The sequence below is a fragment of the Lissotriton vulgaris genome, chromosome 8 (assembly GCF_964263255.1).
Source record: "Lissotriton vulgaris chromosome 8, aLisVul1.2, whole genome shotgun sequence".
Classification (NCBI taxonomy): domain Eukaryota; kingdom Metazoa; phylum Chordata; class Amphibia; order Caudata; family Salamandridae; genus Lissotriton; species Lissotriton vulgaris.
Window position 1 is genome coordinate 188,411,000 of NC_141696.1, and position 23,404 is coordinate 188,434,403.

At 45.8% G+C, this 23,404-nt stretch overlaps 1 protein-coding gene across 1 annotated transcript in view; it reads left to right on the forward strand.

Moving 5' to 3' along the window:
- ANKRD42 (ankyrin repeat domain 42) overlaps positions 1-23,404 on the forward strand; it is a 428,468-nt gene that overhangs the window by 180,305 nt on the left and 224,759 nt on the right. The window contains exon 2 of the mRNA XM_086933250.1: positions 15,938-16,098. Within this exon, the coding sequence (XP_086789376.1) occupies positions 15,938-16,098 (161 nt within the window). The remainder of the gene's footprint in view (positions 1-15,937; positions 16,099-23,404) is intronic.

Genomic DNA, 23,404 nt, shown 5'->3' on the forward strand with positions numbered 1-23,404 from the left:
TGCGCTTATATGTCCACAGGCGAGACATCTCGCAGGGGTACCAGGGAGAAGAAAGGCATGGCACCAGTGGCGTCACTAGGGTTGGTGTCACCCGGTGCGGGTAACTCACGGTGTCACCCCCTCACGACTTACCGCATGGACCTCCGAGTCCGCCAGTGGACACAGATGGCAAGAGGTTCCAGTCTGAAGTTCTGGTGTACAAAGATGGACAAACAGGGAGGCTGCCAACCATGTGGCATATATGTGAGACTGCTGGGCAGGGCACTGTAACTGGCATGGATGATGGAAAACACGCAGATAAAAACAACCGGCTTGAAACACCCTACCTATAGTCCCAGCCCATGAAGGAGCCATGTAGGACAACTGGTATCACAGAACAAGAACACTCAGTCTTCATTGCTGTTTCTGTGCCTTTTTTCAAGAAAAAGAACCAAAAGGTGTTTGCGAAAAGACAAAATATTTTACTGGTGTTGATGAATCCGTTTTTTTCACCTAGAGGTCTTTAAAGGAGTAGCGCTGCTAGGCTTAGCCCATTTCTTGGGCGCTATCGGGTCATCAGCGCTGGGTACACACTATCTTTAGATCAACAAGGCAGATAGCCGTCATCCTGGTAAAACACATCTCAAAATCCACAGGGACAAGGTAGTCACCCCCAGACATCTCACTATTCATGCGCCTGCAACACCTGGATCAACCCACTCCCAGCTTAACAGGATATGAATACTTGCCTCTGGATCTGTTAATGACCACCTCACCAGGACTTTAAGCCTTCTCATTGATACCACAGGGTGCCAATTAAGAAAGAACTGCAACAAATTCAACAACCCCAGTCACACAACTTACCCAGGCAAGAACAAGTGACTTACATGAAGAGTTCAACCCTAGCTGCAGAAACACACTATCAACCCTAGCTGCAGAAACACACTATCAACCCTAGCTGCAGAAACACACTATGTTTCTTGCAAGGAGGAAGTTAAAGATTATGGAAAGGAGTGGTAACATGGTCCCTGGGTTCCTCGGTGCTACCTTTCCTCCTTACCCTGGGCATACCACCATGCAATCCACTAAGCAGTACTGCGATTGCAGGACAGCCCATTCTCACAAGCACTCTCCATGGCTTTAACCACAGAGCACCTCTCAAACCCCAGAGTTCTTTAACCCACCAGCCCACCCTCCAGCTCTAACTAAGGGCACAAGCAAAGTATAATGTGTTTCCTGGTCGGTGAACAGCATATATCTACAAATTGTACTTTAATTAATTTTACTCAATGCTAGGTATTCTCATACTGTAAAGGAGATGCCAGCCTAGCCCTTTCCAACCTCTCTGACCAATGATAGAACCAACTTTTTTCAAACTCACTACAGGACGGCACTGGGCCGAGTGCAATGAGGACCCGGTGCCCTGGTTGCCGACCGAGGGAGGGAGTTTCCTGGGCCCGGGGCGCGCGATTTTCCATTGGGCGGAATCATTCTGAGGTGTAGGCTGACAATGGATGTCTTTCCTGTGATATTCCCCGAATCCCCGGGTCTAAAAAATAACCCTGGGTGGGCAGAGTACACTGGGCCCGGCCCGGGTATAAAGAGAGTTTCTGGCTCTGACATAGCTGCCAAGGTTTCAGTTTGCTATGTGTGACATTTTCAGAATTTCAGTGTAATCATGAGTGACATTTCAACAACGAGTGACACTTTCTCCTGGGCAAAATCACACAATGAAGAAGAGGGAAACATATACATATTAGACATCACACCCATATGAGCAACGAGAAACTCTAAGATCTTGAAACTGGTGCAAAGCAACTGATCTTTGCAAAATGCATTGTAACCCTCTTCGCTACTTTTTGGGGAGTCAAAACTGCTACCAGACAAGTACCTCTCCAGCAGGAGCTTTTACACCCATAAGTTATATCTAAGCACTGCACCCTCCCTCAGCGCAGCAGGTACGGCTGAACCACAAGTAATTAAAGGATCTCCGTGGTAAAAGCATTAAACTGCTAAGCTATCTACATAAAATACAGTTCAGTGTTGTCAAAGTACACCTTCTTGGTTGCAAGCATGTTAACCCTCTGCACAGGCAGGAGCATTTCGCTCTGCACCTGCAGTGGTTATTGAAAGATCAGACCTGGCGAAATGTCATCTGAAACCAGTTCTGCTCAGTAAAGGTACACTGTGTCTTTCCAAAAGATAATGCAGTGGGACTCCCTGCATTCCACGGCCTGGAATTTCCATCCAAGATTTATGGCTTTCCCTTCACTCCCCCTGATAGATTTAAACCCATACAAAATAAAACCGTGCGAGAGGCAATTTGGATTGTGTGTTTTAGCTTTCAGTAATGAATTAAATTAGACTCTGTATACTTATAGTTTAACTGAAATCACGCCGCACCGAAAACAATTAGGTACAGGTATGTTCATGACGCATACTTGGCCCTGGGCCCGCGCGCTCTGATGAAATAAAAAGCCTTGTAGGGGGTTTAAAAAAAACGCACTCTGTGATGCTCTTTCCTATGTCCTGCAAGCTCCTCTTGCTGGACTATTAATTATAAGGGTCTTTTTTCACAGCAGACTGCCCCAGTACATCTCTACGTCTGAACTGACCAAGAGCCGTCTCTGGCAGTCACTTCTGCCTGTGGCGCCCCTGACTTTGCTCTCTGTGGCAAACAAAACAGGTGATGGACAGAATGTGGATCAATGTCACACATTCACCCCAGTCCAAAGATCTGGGCCCAATTCCGCCCTAAGTGCGCTGGGGATGCCCAGACGTGGGTCCCAGGCACTCCACACCACTGGAGTCAAGCTAGCCGGGCAGATGAGAGGTGTTACCTCGAAACCGGTCCGGTCCTCGGATGCTTGATTCCGTTCTGGGAAGGACATGGCTTTTGTAGTTCGGACTGGACTGTTCCCATGGGGCACAGGGTCAGAGCTGATTTGCATATCGCCATTGTCTAACCCAGGGTGGTGTGGAGTGCAAAAAAACGATGGATTTGGGCCCAGATCTTCGGACTGGGGTGAGTGTGTGACATTGATCCACATTCGGTCCATCACCTGTTTTGTTTGCATATTCCGCCCTAAGTGCGCTGGGGATGCCCAGACGTGGGTCCCAGGCACTCCACACCACTGGAGTCAAGCTAGCCGGGCTGATGAGAGGTGTTACCTCGAAACCGGTCCGGTCCTCGGATGCTTGATTCCGTTCTGGGAAGGACATGGCTTTTGTAGTTCGGACTGGACTGTTCCCATGGGGCACAGGGTCAGAGCTGATTTGCATATCGCCATTGTCTAACCCAGGGTGGTGTGGAGTGCAAAAAAACGATGGATTTGGGCCCAGATCTTCGAACTGGGGTGAGTGTGTGACATTGATCCACATTCGGTCCATCACCTGTTTTGTTTGCATATTCCGCCCTAAGTGCGCTGGTGATGCCCAGACGTGGGTCCCAGGCACTCCACACCACTGGAGTCAAGCTAGCCGGGCTGATGAGAGGTGTTACCTCGAAACCGGTCCGGTCCTCGGATGCTTGATTCCGTTCTGGGAAGGACATGGCTTTTGTAGTTCGGACTGGACTGTTCCCATGGGGCACAGGGTCAGAGCTGATTTGCATATCGCCATTGTCTAACCCAGGGTGGTGTGGAGTGCAAAAAAACGATGGATTTGGGCCCAGATCTTCGGACTGGGGTGAGTGTGTGACATTGATCCACATTCGGTCCATCACCTGTTTTGTTTGCATATTCCGCCCTAAGTGCGCTGGGGATGCCCAGACGTGGGTCCCAGGCACTCCACACCACTGGAGTCAAGCTAGCCGGGCTGATGAGAGGTGTTACCTCGAAACCGGTCCGGTCCTCGGATGCTTGATTCCGTTCTGGGAAGGACATGGCTTTTGTAGTTCGGACTGGACTGTTCCCATGGGGCACAGGGTCAGAGCTGATTTGCATATCGCCATTGTCTAACCCAGGGTGGTGTGGAGTGCAAAAAAACGATGGATTTGGGCCCAGATCTTCGGACTGGGGTGAGTGTGTGACATTGATCTACATTCGGTCCATCACCTGTTTTGTTTGCATATTCCGCCCTAAGTGCGCTGGGGATGCCCAGACGTGGGTCCCAGGCACTCCACACCACTGGAGTCAAGCTAGCCGGGCTGATGAGAGGTGTTACCTCGAAACCGGTCCGGTCCTCGGATGCTTGATTCCGTTCTGGGAAGGACATGGCTTTTGTAGTTCGGACTGGACTGTTCCCATGGGGCACAGGGTCAGAGCTGATTTGCATATCGCCATTGTCTAACCCAGGGTGGTGTGGAGTGCAAAAAAACGATGGATTTGGGCCCAGATCTTCGGACTGGGGTGAGTGTGTGACATTGATCCACATTCGGTCCATCACCTGTTTTGTTTGCATATTCCGCCCTAAGTGCGCTGGGGATGCCCAGACGTGGGTCCCAGGCACTCCACACCACTGGAGTCAAGCTAGCCAGGCTGATGAGAGGTGTTACCTCGAAACCGGTCCGGTCCTCGGATGCTTGATTCCGTTCTGGGAAGGACATGTCTTTTGTAGTTCGGACTGGACTGTTCCCATGGGGCACAGGGTCAGAGCTGATTTGCATATCGCCATTGTCTAACCCAGGGTGGTGTGGAGTGCAAAAAAACGATGGATTTGGGCCCAGATCTTCGGACTGGGGTGAGTGTGTGACATTGATCCACATTCGGTCCATCACCTGTTTTGTTTGCATATTTTGCTCTCTGTGGCGTCACCCCACATTTTAAATGAAGCGCACTACTACACTTGCCCAAACAAAGAGTGTGTACTCGATAGCAACCCCTAATCCGTTTGTCATATTAAAAACACACTCACAGCAAAGTTATGCTCCCTCCTCCACTGAGCAAGTTCGGTCCTTCGGTCCGTCGGTCCTGGCGTGAGAGCAGCACCGTCGCCTAGGCCTCTCAAATGACGCACACCATGCTCCTCATCATAATGATGGTAGTACTGTTTTTGCTGACAGTGCGCACTCACTGACTGTATGCAGTGGGATGACAGGATTGTGTAAACTGCCGCCGGCTCGCTCGCCTAAAGGCAGTCCCAAATTTGACGACGGTCACGCCAGGCAGGGCGCTCGCGATATATCAAACAAGATGGTGGCTGGTGATGATTTCTTTATTCTAGTGCAGTGCCCCACACGCACTCCCCTGCGCTGCCATCTCGTCTCCTCCCTGGCGGTGACCGCCGCAACGTGTCAGAGCAGAGGAGCACAGCGCGCGGGGGCTGTCCCAGGGCCGTCATTGGTAGCGCTAAGATTGATGGCCCTGGGACCCAGAAACTGGGTACGCCGCGCACCCGCATCGCACCAGCATCATCACCACCGGTGCGTGCGTGCATAGCGACGTGCTGTGCACTGACGGCAGTATACTGTATTTTAATTTGTAAGCAGGTGCGCACCACTACAAATAAAATAAAGCAGCACTAGCAGCAGAGAGGTGAGAGCGAGGCTGAGACTCAGGCTGCACTCCCTTGTGCAGTGCAGAGCGAGCCAGCCAGCGTAACTAACCAGATTGGTGTCACCCCATGATGGGGTGACACCCGGTGTGGTCCGCACCCCCCGCACCCTCCTAGTGACGCCACTGCATGGCACCAGAGAGGGATGACAGCCAGGAGCCAGGGCCAAGTGCAGAGAATGTCACAGAGGACACAGTTGCACCAACTAAACAGCCACCATCCCAAGACCCAGAAATGTCTCCACATGTGCATGCGTCCCCAGAACGTTCAGGTTCCCCTCTGCTACTGTCCTCACCTGAACTGCCTGCATCACTGCCTCTGACAACTCCTGCATCACAAAAGAGCAGGAGGCATGTAGTTGCCCTACTTGTCCAAATGGAGTCATCAGCGGGTGACATGGAGGGGGATGCCACACCAACCTTGCCTGGGGAAGGTAGCCCTGCCACACAGCAGTTCAGTGCAGAGATTGTCCGTAAATGGTAGCAGACGCCGCAGACACAGAGAAAGCATTGTAGCAGCTCATTTGGAGGGTCCCAGTGTCTTCCGTGGGCTTGAGGGTAGCATGGTGAAAATCCAAAGGATGCAGAGGAAGGCCATCCTGTCTGTGCAACGCCAGATGAGGAACCTGAACACAAATGTGGACGATATAGGGAAGGGCATTAGAGAACTGGTCAATGTTAACAAGGAGATGGCTGCAGGGATGCGGGACATGCCACAATCAGTGCAGCTTCTGTGCAGCAAACTGGACCAGGACATGTTAGCAAGGCGCAAGGAGAGGCAGCGTGAGTAGCAGCAAAGTAAAGCAATAAACCGCCTGGCCACATCCACTTCCCTGCTATGCAGACGATCCATTAACATGCAAGAGGGACTCGCACTCAAAAGCAATGAGGTGTCTAGGGGCATTGCTAGTTTGACCAGTGCTGTAGAGCTGATGATGAATGCACAGACAGCACAAACTGCTGCCCTGGACGTCCCAGAAAGTGAGGAAAGCACCAGTAGGAGCAGCATGACAAGCCCCCTTGTGGAGACACAGAGGAGCAGCAGGCGCCATGGTGAGCCAACAGCCCAAACGCACAGTGAAGAAAGCCAGCCACGTGGGCGGAAATGACATTTTCAGTTAATGGGGAAGTGACCCAGGACTACCATTATTGCATGTATGACATTTGTGTTGCACATTTGTGCTTTTGAATACCTGCGTAGTGCCAAATATTAAACTTCGTTGGGTGGATACTCCACCTGTCTGTGTCTCTTTACTTACTTAAAAGTAGTTGCGTGTGATCTCTGCCCGTCTGTGTCTGCCATCTGTTGGTGTAGCAACTCCTACTGTGTTGGGTTCAGGCAGTGCATGCTCATCATCATGGTCCTCATAGTCGCTCAATTCCACCTCTGTGGCCTTCTTAGTCGCAAGGTTGTGCAACATTGCACAAGTTGCAATCATCTTGCAGCAGGTTATTGGTGTATACTGGCGTGCCCCTCCACTTTTGTAGAGGCAGCAGAACCTGCTTTTCTACAGCCCAAAGGTTTGCTGCACAATGTTCCTGGTTGATTTGTGTGCCCTGTTGTATCGCCTCTGGCTGGGGGTTGAATGGTTGAGGTAGGGTGTCAGGATAAAGGAGCGGTCTGCATATGCACTATCCCCTATTTGAAAATTAAAAAAGACATTACTCATATGCACACATACACATACATCTGCAATATGTATCAATGGAGTGTCACACAGTGTTTTACCTAGCAGGTATCCTTCCCCAAATTCCCCCGCTGTCAGGCGTGTGTAGATCCCACTGTTCTGACAGATGTAGGAGTCGTGGGTACTTCCTGGGAACTTGGCCACTATGTCCGTGATAATGTAGTTTGCATCACAGATTACCTGTACATTTATTGTGTGGGACGACTTTCTGTTCCTGTAAATGTACTCTGTGGCAGCAGGTATGCAAATTGGGATGTGGGTGCCATCAATACAGCCGATTATGTTGGGGAAATGTGCTATTTGATAGAAGTCTGTCTTGGTCCTGAGCGGTTCTGCGTGCGTTTCAGGGAAGCTGATATAATGATGCATTCTCTGCATCATGGCCTCTAGGAACTTCCTAAAGAAACGGGACAGGCAGCTCTGGGACACCCCACTTACCGCAGCAATCACACTCTGGTAACTCCCAGAGGCAAGCAGGTGTAGGCTAAACAGCACCTGCACATGGGGTGGGATGGCGTGCGCCCTTGGGGTTGGGTGCTCCAGACGTGGGTGCTGGTCCCTGAGCAAGTCCAGGATGGTTTGGGGGTGTAGCCTGTACCTTTGTAGGATCTCTGCCTCAGTTAGTTGGAGTAGGGTGATCCTCTGCCTGTAGACCTGCTCCTCCCTTCTCCAGACCCTCTCTCCTTCTGCCTGTAGCCGTAGCCGCCTCGCTATCACGTAGAATGCCACCATTCTGGGCAAACTGTTGCATTTTGGGCCCTTTTTTTTAGCCTGCACCTGGTTACCACCTGCTTTCAATCCATGGTAAATACCGACTCTTAAATACCGAATTTCATGCAAATTCAGTATTATAGAGGTTACCTACATCTCAAAAGTCATTTTTTCCATTTCTTATTTACCGAATCGGGAAAATTTACCGAATCGGTAAATTTACTGATTTGGAAGTTTTTTTTACTCCTACATCTCAATATCCAAATACCGGTCGGTAACGGCCGAAATTCGGTATTTTCGGCCGTTACCGACCGGTATTTGGATACCTACATCTGGCCCTAGGTCTTCATAAAATAATAATTTGGAGGAACAGAAGAAATATTATAACATTAGAATGTTGAGCACTCCATTGCAGACAATGGATTGCTCCGGGCTTCTATGAGCCGGCAAAAGCCCGCAGAGCAACATTCTAATGTTTTTTTTCATTTACAGCTGCTGCTGTGAACAAAGGCCTCTCAGAGTCAAAGGGGATTTAAATCCCCTCAGGCTCTGAGAGGCCTTTGTTTTATTTGTTAGAACATTCTGCCGTCTAGCGGCAGAATATTCGAATAGCCTTATAGCCCTCCGTAGCTGGGCTATACTGGCCATTAAAGACCCGCTCTCTTGTTAAAGGCCCTCTCCTTCGGCTCGGGCCTTTATCGTTGGAGCAGGCCTTTAATGGCCGGTATAGCCCGCTAAGGTGGGCTATAAGGCTATAGTAGCTTTGGGTCCAAGACCTCTGTAATGATCCGAAAAAAAGTCATTAGAGTATTGTAGGTAAATGTAATTGGCAAAGACTATTATGTGCTACGAACCTTCCTGAGCTACGATCTGAAAGCTTTAAGAGAAGATTGTTACATGATTTAAGCATTATAATCGTAACTTCATTTCCTGAGTCTTTGTGCCTGTTTCATCTTAGACTTTAGATTTCTTAACTTGTCTGAGAACCAGGCATAAAGTTTACATCTGTAGGTAGGGTAGATATGTAGTCAAGACATCCTGTTGTTTACTCACAATAAAACGAATAATCGCAAAATAGATTTTAGCAGTACAGTGAAGGGGTGGGTAATCACGTTAGGTGTAGGTGATTCCCGAGTGAGTTTCTGCAAATTTTTAGGAGCAATGTCGGAGAGCATCGTATGACTTTTTAATCATTTTTAGGCAAACTGTGCAGAAATAAGCTCGAAATTTCCCTCATGTTGTCTTAAACTCTCCATGGGGCATGTAAATCACTAAAACGCCTGCTAGGGGTAATCACATTTGCTTGGAAAAACAAAGTGAAGGGTGGAATCCACGAAGTAATCTCAGCCAATGGTAATGACTGCACACCACTCCAGGCCTTTGTTCTTCTGCTTTCTGTGCCACTGCAAACAGGCCCAAGGCTGGCTTAGCACTGTTTGTAGAGACACAGTGATTAAAAGAATGACGTTCCTGAATGCTACTCAAAATAATTACTAGTGGCTTAGATTAATTCAAGCATTCCACAAATCACTTTTTTGGTCTTTATTTCAAATTGCAAAAAGTATGCCCAGATGTGAGTCTGTAGCTCACAGTGGCTACCATTCAGGGTGCATTCACTGACAAGCCTCAATAATGCTGAAATGTTTCTGGGGTTGTGTGTGTGCAATTTAAAGGGGGCGTGGTATGCTTAGCCAATATCTATGGTGGCATTGGGGGCTGGAATGAGGGTTAGAGTATTTACCAGTGGCTGAGATTAATTCATACATTCGAGTCATCACTTTCTTTTCTCATGATTGCATGGTTCATACTGAAAGTATTGAAATATTTAATGCGTGTTACTTACAGGACCTATGACCTTTTAGCAAATTTGGGTGTAAAATGTACTAATTGCTCACTTTTTTAAATATTTACTGGGTGGAAACTACTGCCCCAGGCACTTTTGATGAATCCAGGCTTGATCACTTTGTGTGATCATTATAGTTTGGGCAGATATTTATGCCCCGCCATCAAAGATCACCAGTTGCCACTGAGGTTTAATCACCATTGCAATCAGCATTGCTGAGATCTTTTGAGAAACGCCGACATGGCTCACTCTTCTATAAAACTGTGAAAGTATTGAACGTTTTAGAATTATCAGGTAGGCCCACACCTCCTAGCTGCAGACAAGAGATATGGGACAGAGAGAGGCTACCTCAGGACCTTAGTCGGACCACTGTTGTAGTTCTTCCCAGACCCAGAGCTCCATTGCACCTCTGCAAATCCTACAGACCTCTCTTTCTCATTAACATTGAAACAAAAATCTTGGCGAAGGCCCTCGCATCATGACTGATCCAGAAGATCAGCACCATTGTTAGCACTGACCAAAGCAGCTTTATGCCGGGATGAAGTCTCAGACGGTGCATGCGTAGGCTGCTGGTGGTCCTGATGCAGACTCGCAGATTGCAAGGCAATGCTGCCCTGCTGTCTGTTAACTACTGGGAAGCATTTGACATAGTACACTGGCCCTTTATGCTAGCAGTTCTAGAAAAGGTAGGTTCGACTGGTGTTTTCTCAGATTTGTTAGGGCCCTCTACTTCTCCCTGTAGGCTCAAGTATTTGTGAACGGTACCCTGTTATCCCCCTTTCCAGTTTGACATGGCACACGCCAGGGGTGTCCCCTCTACCCTCTTCTTTTTGCCTTGGACATCGAGTCTTAGCCTGAATGGATCAGGTGAGGTGTGATTTTGTGGGAATCCCGGTTGCTTGAGGGCCCACAGGACAGAATCTTCCTCTATATGGCTGACCTTCTCTTTATCCAATGCCTTACAGCAACTATCCCGAGGGATTTCCAAATGCTATGAGTCTTTGGCGATACCTCGACACTCCAGGTGAATTGGGGGAAGTCAATATACTTTCCGGTTGTAGGCAATCCACCATGACATGCTTGCATCTCGCAACTAACAGAGGTCTACACTCACTTTAAGTATCTGGGCATGATGGTTACCACTGACTCACGCCGGAGTTGGAACCTCAACATTAGCCCATTGCAAGCGAGGCTCCAGAGGGATCGTGACAGCAGGTCCAAAGTGGCCCGCACTCTTATGGGTTGGAGTGCGCTTTTCAAAATGGTGGCCCTCCCACGGATCCTAAATACAATCCAGAATTACCCGCATCTGCTTCCCCAAACCATTTTTTCAATCATTGCAACACTCTCTCACATGCTTCTTATGGGCAGAGGGGACCCCGCGGGTTTCGTTTGCTAAAGTCACACAGTCTAAATACAGCCCTGGTTTGGGGATCCCTAACCTACAATTCTACTACTGGGAATCCCAACTTATTCTGCTGAATGAGTGCCACTTATGTGATAGGAGACAAAGTGGTTTGTCTCTAACTATTTTTACTACAACCTCATGACTTATACTCCATAATATGGTGTCCAAACTCCTCACATGCTGCCCGTGTTTACCAGAACCCAACTGGAGTGCTGGAAGGCAACTGTTTGGCACTTTGGGATGCAGGGCAGACTGACTGTGATAACCCCACTCTGGTACGGCACATACCTCAGGCACATGGCCAACCTAAAAGGATTCATTATATTGGAATTCATAGGCATTTTCACAATGTATGGTCCAATATCTGCATGAATCCTTCCATTAATTGGCAACCATCTGCTCATTTTAGAAGACCCCATTCTTTCAGTACTCACACTTATGGCATGCCTTCGATTTCCATGTTAACGAGTTGCAGGCACTACCCGAGTTCCATTCCCTAGAGGCTAGGCTCACCATGACACTTGGAGAAAAAGGGATATCACAAACCTACAGTCTCTGAGAATTATGAGAAAAGTTATGGATGTCTTAGACGACGATCAATGTACTGAGGCTACAATGGCCCCCAGGCTTCTGGCAGTCTTAGCTGGACTCCATCTTATACTGTTCAAATACCTCCACTGTGTGCATTACCGTCCTGCTAAGCTGTGGTGGATGGGCAGAGCTCCATCGTCTGCATGCTGGCGCTATAACGCCATGCAGGGCACCTTCCGGCATGCTGTGCGGGAATGCCCAGTTAGTGCCACATTTTGGCACCTTTTTACACGCACACCTGGGGAGGGTACTGGGGTGCAATATTCCACTGGATCCCCGTGTTTCACTGCTGCGAATCATGGAGGTCTGGAAGGGTGGCCAGATTGCACTGTTGCTGGTCAGACTTGGAAACCTAATTGCAAAATGCAGCCCCTCCGAATCTTGGCGAATGGAATGGTGGCATGGACAAATGTACGCTGGCAGAGTCGGAGGCCAGAGGATGTCTGACAAAATAGCAGATCATTTGACCCATGGACACAGCAAAGCGAGGTGCGAGGCCTCTGATCTGAGGGTCAAAGGGGCTCCAGAGGGGTTGGTTGATGATTGGAATGTTAACGATTGGGTGGGTCCCTGGGTCGTGGGGCGAGGGGGAGGTAGGGTCAGTGGTTATGAAAGAGGTGCGTGTACCCTGTTAAACATGGTTAGGCCAGGGTAGCGTAGGTTGGGTGATCAACCGTCCGTAAATTTCACGGACCGTCCGTAATTTGGATCTCAAGTCCGTTGTCCGTTACGATACCTTTTACGGACGCCTTTTGTCTGTAATTTTGGGCAGGGCACGTGTCGTAAAAAAAGAAGTGGGGGGGACGCTGTCACCGGAAGTGACGTCACAACAGGAAGTGACGTCACAAAAGGTGCCGAGCTCCTCGTCCAAGAGAGGCCAAAGAGTGAAGTCCAGCTGTTTGGCAGGGGGGATGGCGTCCCCCGGTAAAATAAGTGGGGGGGCGCCGTCCACCCGCTTGGTACCCCGACTCGAGCCCTGATTTTGGGCATTGAGGAACATCACTGTTCCCCTGCCAGAAGCCTCACCTCCCTGAGGGGGCCACCTCGCACTCCTATGAGCACAAGAGCAGCTCCACCCCGCCCATTATCATTCTGTCTGAGGCTTATTGCCACAAACAGAACGACAATGGGCCAGTTTAGGCTCTTACAGCATGTGGTGAACCTCCTCCTGCCTCGGTTTAGGGCAGGACATTCAGTCAGGTGGAAGAAATGAACCAAAACGCCCATGCTACTAGGTGAGAATCCAGTTCGTGAAAATGTGGTGAAACATGTTGAAAAAAAAAGGTTATAGGTTTTTCACTGTCTCATCATTCACTTTCAATGTTATAGTCAACAAAGCCATGGTTGCTGCTTTTTGTATTTATTTTATGCAACTAGCAACCATTGCCAAAGCCAATAGTTCTGGCTTGTAGGTGTAACACTACTTGTTGTGTTATATATCTTTTAAAAAAAAAACTTTATTTGTGAATTTTATCAATTAAAAACAACAACACTTTGCCTCAAAGTAGAGCGAGGGCAGAAATGTATTACAGAATGTGCATTTGCATGCCAATTTTCTCAAAGCCCACTATCCTTTCAGGGAATACAAAAGGGTCCAGCTGGGCATGCAGTGTCTTTGGAACCAAATATTCCTAAACGAACCCCTTAATCAGCCCGAGCGATTGCAGCGGCCATCTAAAGTAGGGAGACAACTGGGTATTTAAGGAAAGAGGAAAGACAGGGGGGGGGGAGAAGGGGGAAGAGGGGGAAACCTCTGGCTGAACCAAGAATGTTGGGGCGTAGATGAAGGGAATGACCTGCCCGTCTGGGCATGGGCTTCTTTACTCTCACCTACCCATCCGCGGCAGGGGCCATCTTGATGTGCATGTAGAAAACTTTGCAGTGGTTCCCATATGTTCAGGGGACATGCTTGCCTGGGCATCAAATCCCAAAACTCAGAAAGTTGGGTGTGACAAAATGCTGCATCGTTAAGCCATTCATCCCTACGACGTGGCTTGCGCCTGCGACCCCAGCAGATCGCCACACGTCTCTTCGCCAGCAGCAACATCATGGCAGCGAGTCTTCTTTGTAGTGTTATATATCTGGATGCAATGACAGAAGCAGCAAATTACTAGTCGCGGCACAGTATGCTAAGATTTTTAGCTTTCGTGTTTTAAGCCATGCCCTTAATTACATCAACACCCCCTTTGGAGAGACCCCCAGTTTTTGCATCCCACTTGAAGTCCTGTAAACGACATCATGTCACAGTGGGACTGTGCATTATGCATGACTCATGACTTCCACTTTTTCGGATTGCCTATTTACAGGCGCATAGTGAGCCCTCCCCTGTCCCCCACACCTTGCTTTAGGAACTATTGCAGGGGTGAAGACCTTGATGGGCCTCTTCTGTCTGCAACTCTACAGACAAAGGCTCAGCTCATAATTAATGTGAAAAGGTGTGTAAGTGAAGGGATGGGTGGATGGCTGGATGGATTAGTGACGGGGAATGGATGAATGAAAGGGTGAATGGATAGATAATGAGAGAAAGGATGGACGGATGATTGAGTGGAAGGATGGATGAGAGAACATGGTAAATAGATGGATGCATGGGTGGACGGGTAGATGGACGAGTAAAAGGATGGATGGATGAGTAGATGGATGCATGAGTGAAAAGGTGGATGGGTGGATGGATGAGTGAACCGATGGATGGAGTGATGAATTGATAAGTGAAAGGGTGAATGGATGGATGGATGAGTGAAAGGGTAGATGTAAGGCTGGATGAGTGAGTGAAAGTGTGGATGGATGAGAGACAGGATGGATGGATGAGTGAAGGAGTGAAAGGGTGGATGGATGAGAGAAAGGATGGATGGATGAGTGAAAGGATGGATGACTGAAGAAGTGAAAGGGTGGATAGATGGATGAGTGAAAGGATGGATGAGTGATCTGGTCAATGGATGGATTCTTGAATGGATGGGTGGGTGAATGGATGGGTGGGTGGATGGATGGGTGGATGGAAGGATGGATGGCTAAATGAAAGAGGGATGGAGAGAGAAAGGGAGGATGGATGGATGGATGACTAAAAGGGTGAATGGGTGGAAGGATGAGTGACTGGGTGGATGAATGAGTAAATGAAAGGATGGCTGGATGGGTGAAAGGGTAGATGGCTGGATGGATGAGTGAGTGAATGGATGGATGAGTGGAAGAGTGGATGGATGAGTGTACAGATGGATAAGGTGAAAGGATGAATGGAGGTACAGATGAGTGAAAAGGTGGATGGAGGGATGGATGAGTGGAATGATGGATGGATTGAAGGATAAATGATGGATAGTTTTGCAAATGGTTGAATATTGATATGGATGGGTACATAGATTGAAATTCAGAATGAATGGTGAAAGACTGAATGATGGATGAAAGAACGATTACACCTTGTAACCCCCATTATCTTAAGTACTTTTCCTATAGATTGACTTTCACATTTATTTGAGTAATTGTCTCTAAATAATATGTATGTGCTGTAACGCACTCCGACACCCTGTTCTTCTTATTTGGGAGGAATTGCACTATAAGAGAAATTAAATACACATGAGAGAGGGTCTATGTGAAGAGGAGGGCACCATTGGAGGATGGTAGCAAGGCCGGACTGGTCGGACCGGGCATAGAGCGTTTCCCTGGGAAGCTGGAAAGGTAGGGGTGGCGGTTTTGTTAACTCAAAAAGACCTGCACATTTGCTTAAAACTGTGGGCATACTGAAAAACAATGAAGTGCACAATTGTCTCAACTTAATATAAACTTCTTTTCACTTGTACTTGAATGGTTGTCTATTTACTTACTTATTTACTTCTGATGTGTCTGTAAAACTTACCTTTTGTTCTGAATTTTGACCTCCTGTCCTGAATTTTTGTCCTGAATTTTGACCCTTCAGACTGAATTTTTACACTCACCGTCCTGAATTTGCTCCCATGACAGTGGGTCACCCTCAGTGCAGGAGTATACTTACTGGTTATATGATTTGACAATATACTGTTTTATACCGTTTGAAATGGTAATAAAATGCTTGATTAAAATAAGTAATTAATAGGGCTCTCTGAATATCATATTTTAAATACAAATGCTTACAAGTGAATTATGTGCATAGTTTATAGGCTATACAGAAAGAGGACGGGGTTCTAGTTATTAATCATTCCTATGCCTCTTAGCACTTGGGCGATTATCTTGGTTAAAAAGGCATTCTGTGTTTTTCAAACAGGTAAGAAATCAAAGACTTTTAGTAGCATACACGAAGCAGTGAAAGCCGGGGATGTAGAACAACTTGCGGCTATGGTGAAAAGTGGAGCCAGCGTAAATGAGGCTGACTCCATTCATAAATTTACACCTTTGCACTGGGCTGCCCACTCTGGAAGTTTGGAGGTAAGGACTATTTAACATTTTTGCATGATCGATATGGAAATTCAGAAACTTTGAATCATTTGGTTGAGAACAACTGAAACGTGCAAAAAAATGTGAAAGATAAATGAAAATTGATTAGATTATTTACTGAAATGTTTTAATTTCGTTTTTTTCACGAACGTTTTATGTGACTTGAAGGAAAGTAATGCAGATTGGGATATACATGATTTGGATTAGTTAATATATCCAAACAAACACAAACTGCTAAGTGTGCGCGATAATGTTTTATTTGTTTACATGTTTCATGAATTTTCATTACTCTTACATGTATTTGTTTTATTGTATAAATCATAAACTCTGTACTTATTACATATATTGATCACCAGTTTAAGATGGCTACCACAGAGCATGCTGATTTAGAATGCATCATTTATGTTCTGACAAAGGGTTCACGTGACGTGAAGGAAAGCAATTTTTTGGCATTGGCTAGACAGCGCAATGCACTGTCTCAAAGAGACATGTTGTTAGGTCTAGGCTAAGCAGCACATGCACTGTCAAAGAGACGCGTTTAATCTATGAGCGTCAGCTGCCCACAGGCTTCCCGTTTGCTCGCTCCATCGTCTGTCTCATATTTTTTTTTCAATATTTAATCCTGCATTCATGGTCATGCCTCTTCTTGTGTTTAACCCCCCCTCCCTCCAGAGCATGGACATAGTACTTATAAACATCCACTGCTCCTGTTTTGACAACCGTTTTAGGAGCTTCTTTATTCTTTATATTTCTGCACTCTAGACAGTGCTCATGCTTTTACTAGCTCCGTCTCCTCCCACCCGCCCTCATGCCCCGTCCACAGACTACCACCTCCCGCCACTAATTTTCCTTTTGTTGCTACTTTCAGTTTTCCCCACCTCTTCCCTCCTGTCTCTGTTCGCTCTCTTGCACCTCCCAGTTCTTGCCCCATCAACAAATCACTCCCGACTCCGTCACTGCTTTAAACCCCCATTGTAGTCTATTTCGTTCTAGTGAGTGGTGGTGTTGTTCTGCCCTTTAGTGTCCTGTTAGTGTATAGCTGACGTGCTGATTGGAGCATGTGTGCACGAATGCTATTACTTCGTATAGTCTCTGTTTATTTTGTGTGTGTCTGTGTGTGTAGTTACACCATATGTAGTCGTTCGGCAATGGTGTTTATAGCTGGAAATCCAGACCTCAAGTGAATCAGATATGCATTATCACAGGGCATGTAAGAGCTTCTAAAGTACCTGTGTCGTATGCTGTAATTTCATAGCCACTTTTCTCATGTGTGAAATGATTGAACTTTTCATGTTTCATCGTGTTGCTTTTAATTACATAGGGTGGGACTCTATTTCTTCAAAATTCTCCCATCTGGACGCCTCCTTACATTTTCACCATTCACCAGTGAAGTGTTTCCATGTGCCATTGTTACTTAACTTGATTTGTCTTCAAAGGAGCCAGGCTGAGTCTTTTTTTTTTCCGCAATCAGGGCACCTATCCCAAATCGTTTTTTAAATGTTATTATTTCTTTTTTATTAAGAACAAGGTGTGACAGGTAAAAACATTGTACAATCATGCCTGTCAGCAGTACATCCATCTGCATTGTTCCCCCCCAAATACACAAATCACCAGCAAGTGTAAAGCAGTGCACCATTATGCGTGGGATCACACTACTCTGACTCTTGCCTTTGTCTAGCCAACGGCGGTTCACCGATCTCTCCCCTGTAACAGTTCCATTTGTTCATTATTTGTGTCCACTTGTTGGGGCAGCCTCTTGATTCATACACTGTCTTTTCTGTGAACATACAATGATCCATATAATTTTTCCAAAGTCTCATGGTCGGCTGTTCTTGTGCCCCCCACAACCGTGCAATATTTCACTTTGCGATCATCATCCCCAAAGACACCCATATTTTCTCCTTGGTGTTTAAATCAGTGGGACCCCAAATATTTAAATACATAGCTTTATATTTAAGTCAATCGTGACGCCCATTACTTCTTACATACAACTCGCCACTCAGCCCAATTTTTCTGGATAGCTTGACATTCCCAGAGCATGTGTATGAACGTGCCATGTTGCCCACATCTCTTTGCGCAGTCTGCGTCAGTCCTATAGCCCATCTTCACGATCGTCGGCCCTGAAAGGTATCTTCTGTGAAATATCTTAAATTGTACGAGCCTGAGCCCGGAAGAGATAGCTGTTTCCCTAGGAGAGTCGAGAGCCTCAAGCCATTCCCCGTCATCCAGTTCCGCTACGTCATGATCCCATTTCGTTTTAAGTCAGAGTAGGGGGTCAAGCATGTTGTTAACAAGCTTTTTGTAGATTAGTGAAATTGCCTTTTGGGAAGGTGTCCATTGAGTATCCTGTCCTCTAGTGGGGATGATTCTGGTGGAGTATCTCCCTTTGGCATTGCCGCCTGAAGGGCATGTCTAATCTGTAGGTACCTGAATCATTCTGAATCAGCGAATTCATAATCTCTGTCAGTTGGGTAAAGGAAATTACCTACCCCGCCCTCCATAGGTCCCCGACCGTGGAGGTGCCTAACAAGTCCCACCTGTCTAAGCCCAAACTCGTTGTGGCAGTCCGCCACACCTGTACTGCGTGACCGTTCGGGCCCCTGCAGTTTCAATTTTGAGGGTTTTTTATATAGTGCATCCATAAAACCTCCCCCAGGGAGTAGCCACCTGTCCATATTAAATCCCGGATCACCCTGCAGCCTGTACTTACATTGGTTTACTGCAGCGAGTTGTGCCACCCAGTAATATCTTTTTATATCTGGGAGGGCTATTCCCCTGTCATACCAGCCTTTCATTAGCTTTTGAATCGATATCCAAGGTGGTTTCCCCTCCCATAGGAGTTCTCTTAGAGCGCAGTCAATAGATTTAAAACATTCTGTTCTCACTGAGTGTGGCGTGTTCCAGGCTGCGTCTTGATGTCATCAAGGTCTGCCTGCCCCTCAATGTCCATGGCAAAAGTAGTTATTTTAAAGTTGCTGCTGATGCAGTGTATTTCCTCATGTTCGTTACTGTAAACCAGTCTAACACAGTGATTCTTAGTTTTTTTGTGTGCAGTTTCATAAAGTGCCAACACCTCTTGAAGGTAGTGGAGTGCTTTACAATAGCACCAGTTACTTTTGTTGGTGCAGTTTTATATAGTGCCAACACCACCCAAAGGTATGGGAGCATTTTACATTAGCACCACTTCCTTTACTTTACACAAGGACGCATTTATTTTTGTAGTCACGGGGAGATTACATGATTTGCTGAGAATCAAGGATGTTAAACCGATGCCAAAACTCAAATCCATTTTCCCAGCTCCATAGTCGACAGCTCTGACCCTTACGTCACATCCTCTCCCACATTGTCTCCCTAGTCTCAGCCTCCGTTCCACATTTTGTGATTACGAGCAAATCTCTTAATCTCCCCGTGCCTTCCCGTGTTTGCTGTTGGTTGCCTGTCCACCTCCGGGTTTTTGCTGCTTGCCTCCGCTGAACTCTTTTGCACAGATACTGTCCTCCACGTCTCTGTTTTTCTCATTTTTTTAATGCAGTTTTTGGCAGTGCCAACACTACCCGAAGAAATTGGAGCGCTTTACAAGGTATTTTATACCCCATTATTGTTGCTTCCTCACGCCATCTCTGTATGTTGCCTGCCCACCTCTCCATCTCTGCTTGCTTCCCTGCTTGACCTGTCCCCCCACTACCTCCCTTGTCACTGCTGCTTTTATCTTTTTTGTACGATCCAATGGTATTAGAGTGCTTGTTCTGTCCTCCATCTTGACATAGTCTCCCCTGTACACATACACACATACCACTAACATGAATCTGCGTGTACATAAAGAAATGCATTTCTTAAAAAGTTGTTAAAACATGAACAGCAATTGTTTATCTTTTTTGCATGATCCAATGGTATTGGAGCTCGAACACGAGCCGTTGGTATTGGAGCACTTGTTCAATCCTTCATCTTGCCATAGTGCTAACACCAGTGATGATATTGGAGCTCTTTAAGTACACACCAGTTACATTACACCATGACATTTATTGTCGTACGCAGGGGGAAGTGTAAGTGATTTGCCCAGAATCACAAACTGTTCAGCTGACCCCGAAATTAGAGCCTGGTTCCTAAGTTCCCCTGTCGGCGGCTCTGGCCGTTATGCCACTTCCTTGCTTCACTTCAAAACTCCTCAACTGTTTCTAACTTTCACTTCCACATTTGTTCAGCAAGACCCCGTCAACACCAAACAAGCATTGGCAAAGCCAATAGACCAGCAATGCCTGAGCTATTGGCCTTCTTCCAGAAGAGTGCCTATTGTCTGTACAAAACGACTCCTGGGGCCTGTAGGACGATAAATGAGCACTCCCTTGAAGGATTGGGATTTAGATAATTCAATATTAAACTTTAGTGCCTTGAATTCTGGGAGTGTAGCCAGATCAGTGATAAGTAGCATAGTGTCCCTATAGATCATGGCTAATCCCCCATCACATTTCTAAAGTCTGTCCATCCGGTGTATGACGTAATTAGGGGGAATGGCTGCCACCAGGTCAGGGTCGGAGGCTTGATTCACCCAGGTTTCGGTAACCCATCCTATATTTTGCTGATGGCTATCCACAAGGTCAGCAAATTCAACATGATGTTTAACCAAAGATCTAGCATTTACAAGCACTCATACAAACAGTAATGAAAGAGATTATGGAGGTCCAGGCAAACACAGCCTTTAATATTTAGTATCTTTTATAATTTAATATCTTTCCTTTAATATTGTAGGCACGAAGTTCTAGCCTCATCTGTCTTATCCTTGGAGGGAGATGAGGTTCAAAACCGGCCGGTGGACTAGCTTTGGGTGAAGATGGGCACAGATGGGCGTGCCTTAGGTGTACGAGTGGCGCAGATGTGTTTCATGCAGCATTAAATGTCCATCCAGACGAGGGGGGTGTGTTCAAGAGCCATCCTACCCTATGCAGCGCAATCGTAAAAACAGGTGAATCAAACAATAAATTAACAGGGTCCAGCTACCCCACTATCCACTTACCAGGCTTCTCTGTGAGGGATAGATACTGGTAAAAGAAATAAAGGTAACACAAAGGGGGTAAATTAAACGCATAAAACATTATTCAATTCAATATATTTATTAAAGATTTGGAACTCCTAGGAGGTCCACATAGAAATGCATACATATTATTGCAAGTAAAAGAAAAACTAATAACACGCACAATCCACAAAACATATTAAAATTATCAGGAGCCTGCCTTAGATTAGCTAAATGTCCTGTAAGTAGAAACAAACAATATTGTCAGAGGTCCTAGATCATAAAGTACTTAAGATTTCTCACATTGCAACTCCTAGGATGTACCTAGGACATTAAAAAGCTGACAGTTCATTTAAAAAAGTCCAATTTCAGCTAGAAAATCAATTTAGAGTTTGCTGCAAGATGAGACGTGGGCATATCCAGACCTGTGCAAAAGGCAATTCAGTAGCAGCCGGCTCATAAGCAAAATACCTCCTGAATCCCACTACATTTAAGTTTTAAAATAAACAACAAAACATAGTGGGAAACAGATGCAACCTAATGCTAATTAAGAAAAAATAGCGGTTAATAGTTGCCTATCAATGTGCAAAATACAAATTAATAAAAACTAAGATACTGATACTTCGCAAATGGAATGGCTAGCTAAGAGGATAGCAGCCCGTTTAGAAAGTATGCTAAAAAAAAGAAAAATTAAAATATGTCACATTTTTAACACAATCTTGTAAGAACACCGGTACAGGTTTAAAATATATACATGAACTCCTTAAAATAATTAAATATTTTACACACACTGCTTAATTTTTTGGACAAAAGAGATAATCTCGAGATGATGCTACATTTTTGACAGAGTTTTGTAAAAACATTGGGCGAAGCCAGCGATAACGGCTCAATGTCAATTCTGGACATACAAACAAAACATGGTCCAGAGTCTGGTTACTCAGCATACACAAATTACAAATTTTCCCATTATTCAGATTCTGAGTCCTGTTTGCTGTAAGGTCATTTAAAGGCAGAAGATTCATACGACCTAAGATAAGCAAGTGTCGAATACCAAGCTCTAAATTCAAAAATAATTTTGTGCCATTCTCGGTGAGTTTGTCCAAGTTATTAGTTTTAATCTTTTTTAGAGTTGCAGGACTGAATGTCTCTATCAAAACTAATTTTGCCACTCAGAGTTTTTAGGAGAGACTTAAATCCTAATGATGGAAGGGTGAGCACTGATTCTTCTTGTATACCAAAGGCCTTTAGTGCCAATGAGAAGTCACAGTAAAAGGAGTAGTTACCTGCCTTAACATCAAAGATTTCATGGCATAGAACACCTCTTAGTGAATCTGGCTCGCTATGTTTTAGCCGATAACCCCAACGTAAAACCCTGGATAAACCTTGAGTATAGGAGCTTATCCAACCAAATTCCAATCTGATTGCTGCCGTTAGAACTAACATGTTAAAATTACATATTTTACATATTATCTGACCTTCAGACTTATCCATGAAACTCCAGTCCGTAACAGCGATTGATTTGCTCGCATAAAGCCTGGCCGGAGGTATTTTCGCCTTAAAACCCGTCAATAAGTGTAAAAAATATCTGCTACCCATAGCGCTGTAAAAAATGCACAAACCATTGACATGCGATGTAGTTGTACTAGTGCAGTGCGAAATGTGAGGTTTATCTTTCGAACTGCCTGTTAAAAGTTTCCCTAAGTGAAGGTATGAATCTACCACCTCCAGCCTTTCAGGACCGATTTGCCAATTAAAATTATATGATTTTCTAGTTTTAGTACTTTTCAGAATTAGAATTTTACTTTTGGATACATTTATTTTTTGTAAGGAAGCCAACTTTCTATTCCAACCAATAGCGGTTAAGTCCATTCCTACTATATCATTTGCATATAGTAGACATGCAAAAGGGCGGGTACTTATCTTCGGGGCATCTCCATCAACTTGAGCAAAGCAATCAGGTAAATCTACTATATATAGGGAGAATAGCAGCGCTGCTAACAAGCAACCCTGTTTGAGTCCATTTTCAGTAGGGATTACTTTTGATAGTCCTTGATTTCCACCCATTAAAATTTTGCACCATTTTGGGGTGCTATGATCAAGGATAGCAGGGGGGAAGGCAAACCCATTTTTTAGAGTTTTCTCCATAACAAAGATCAATCCACCTTATCGAAACCTGTAGAGAAGTCAATACAAGCCATAAATACAGTTGAATTACGATAGATTGTGTATTTTTCCTCTATAAGTTTCAACTCAAAAATATTATCTAGCGTAGAATGATTTTTTTCTAAA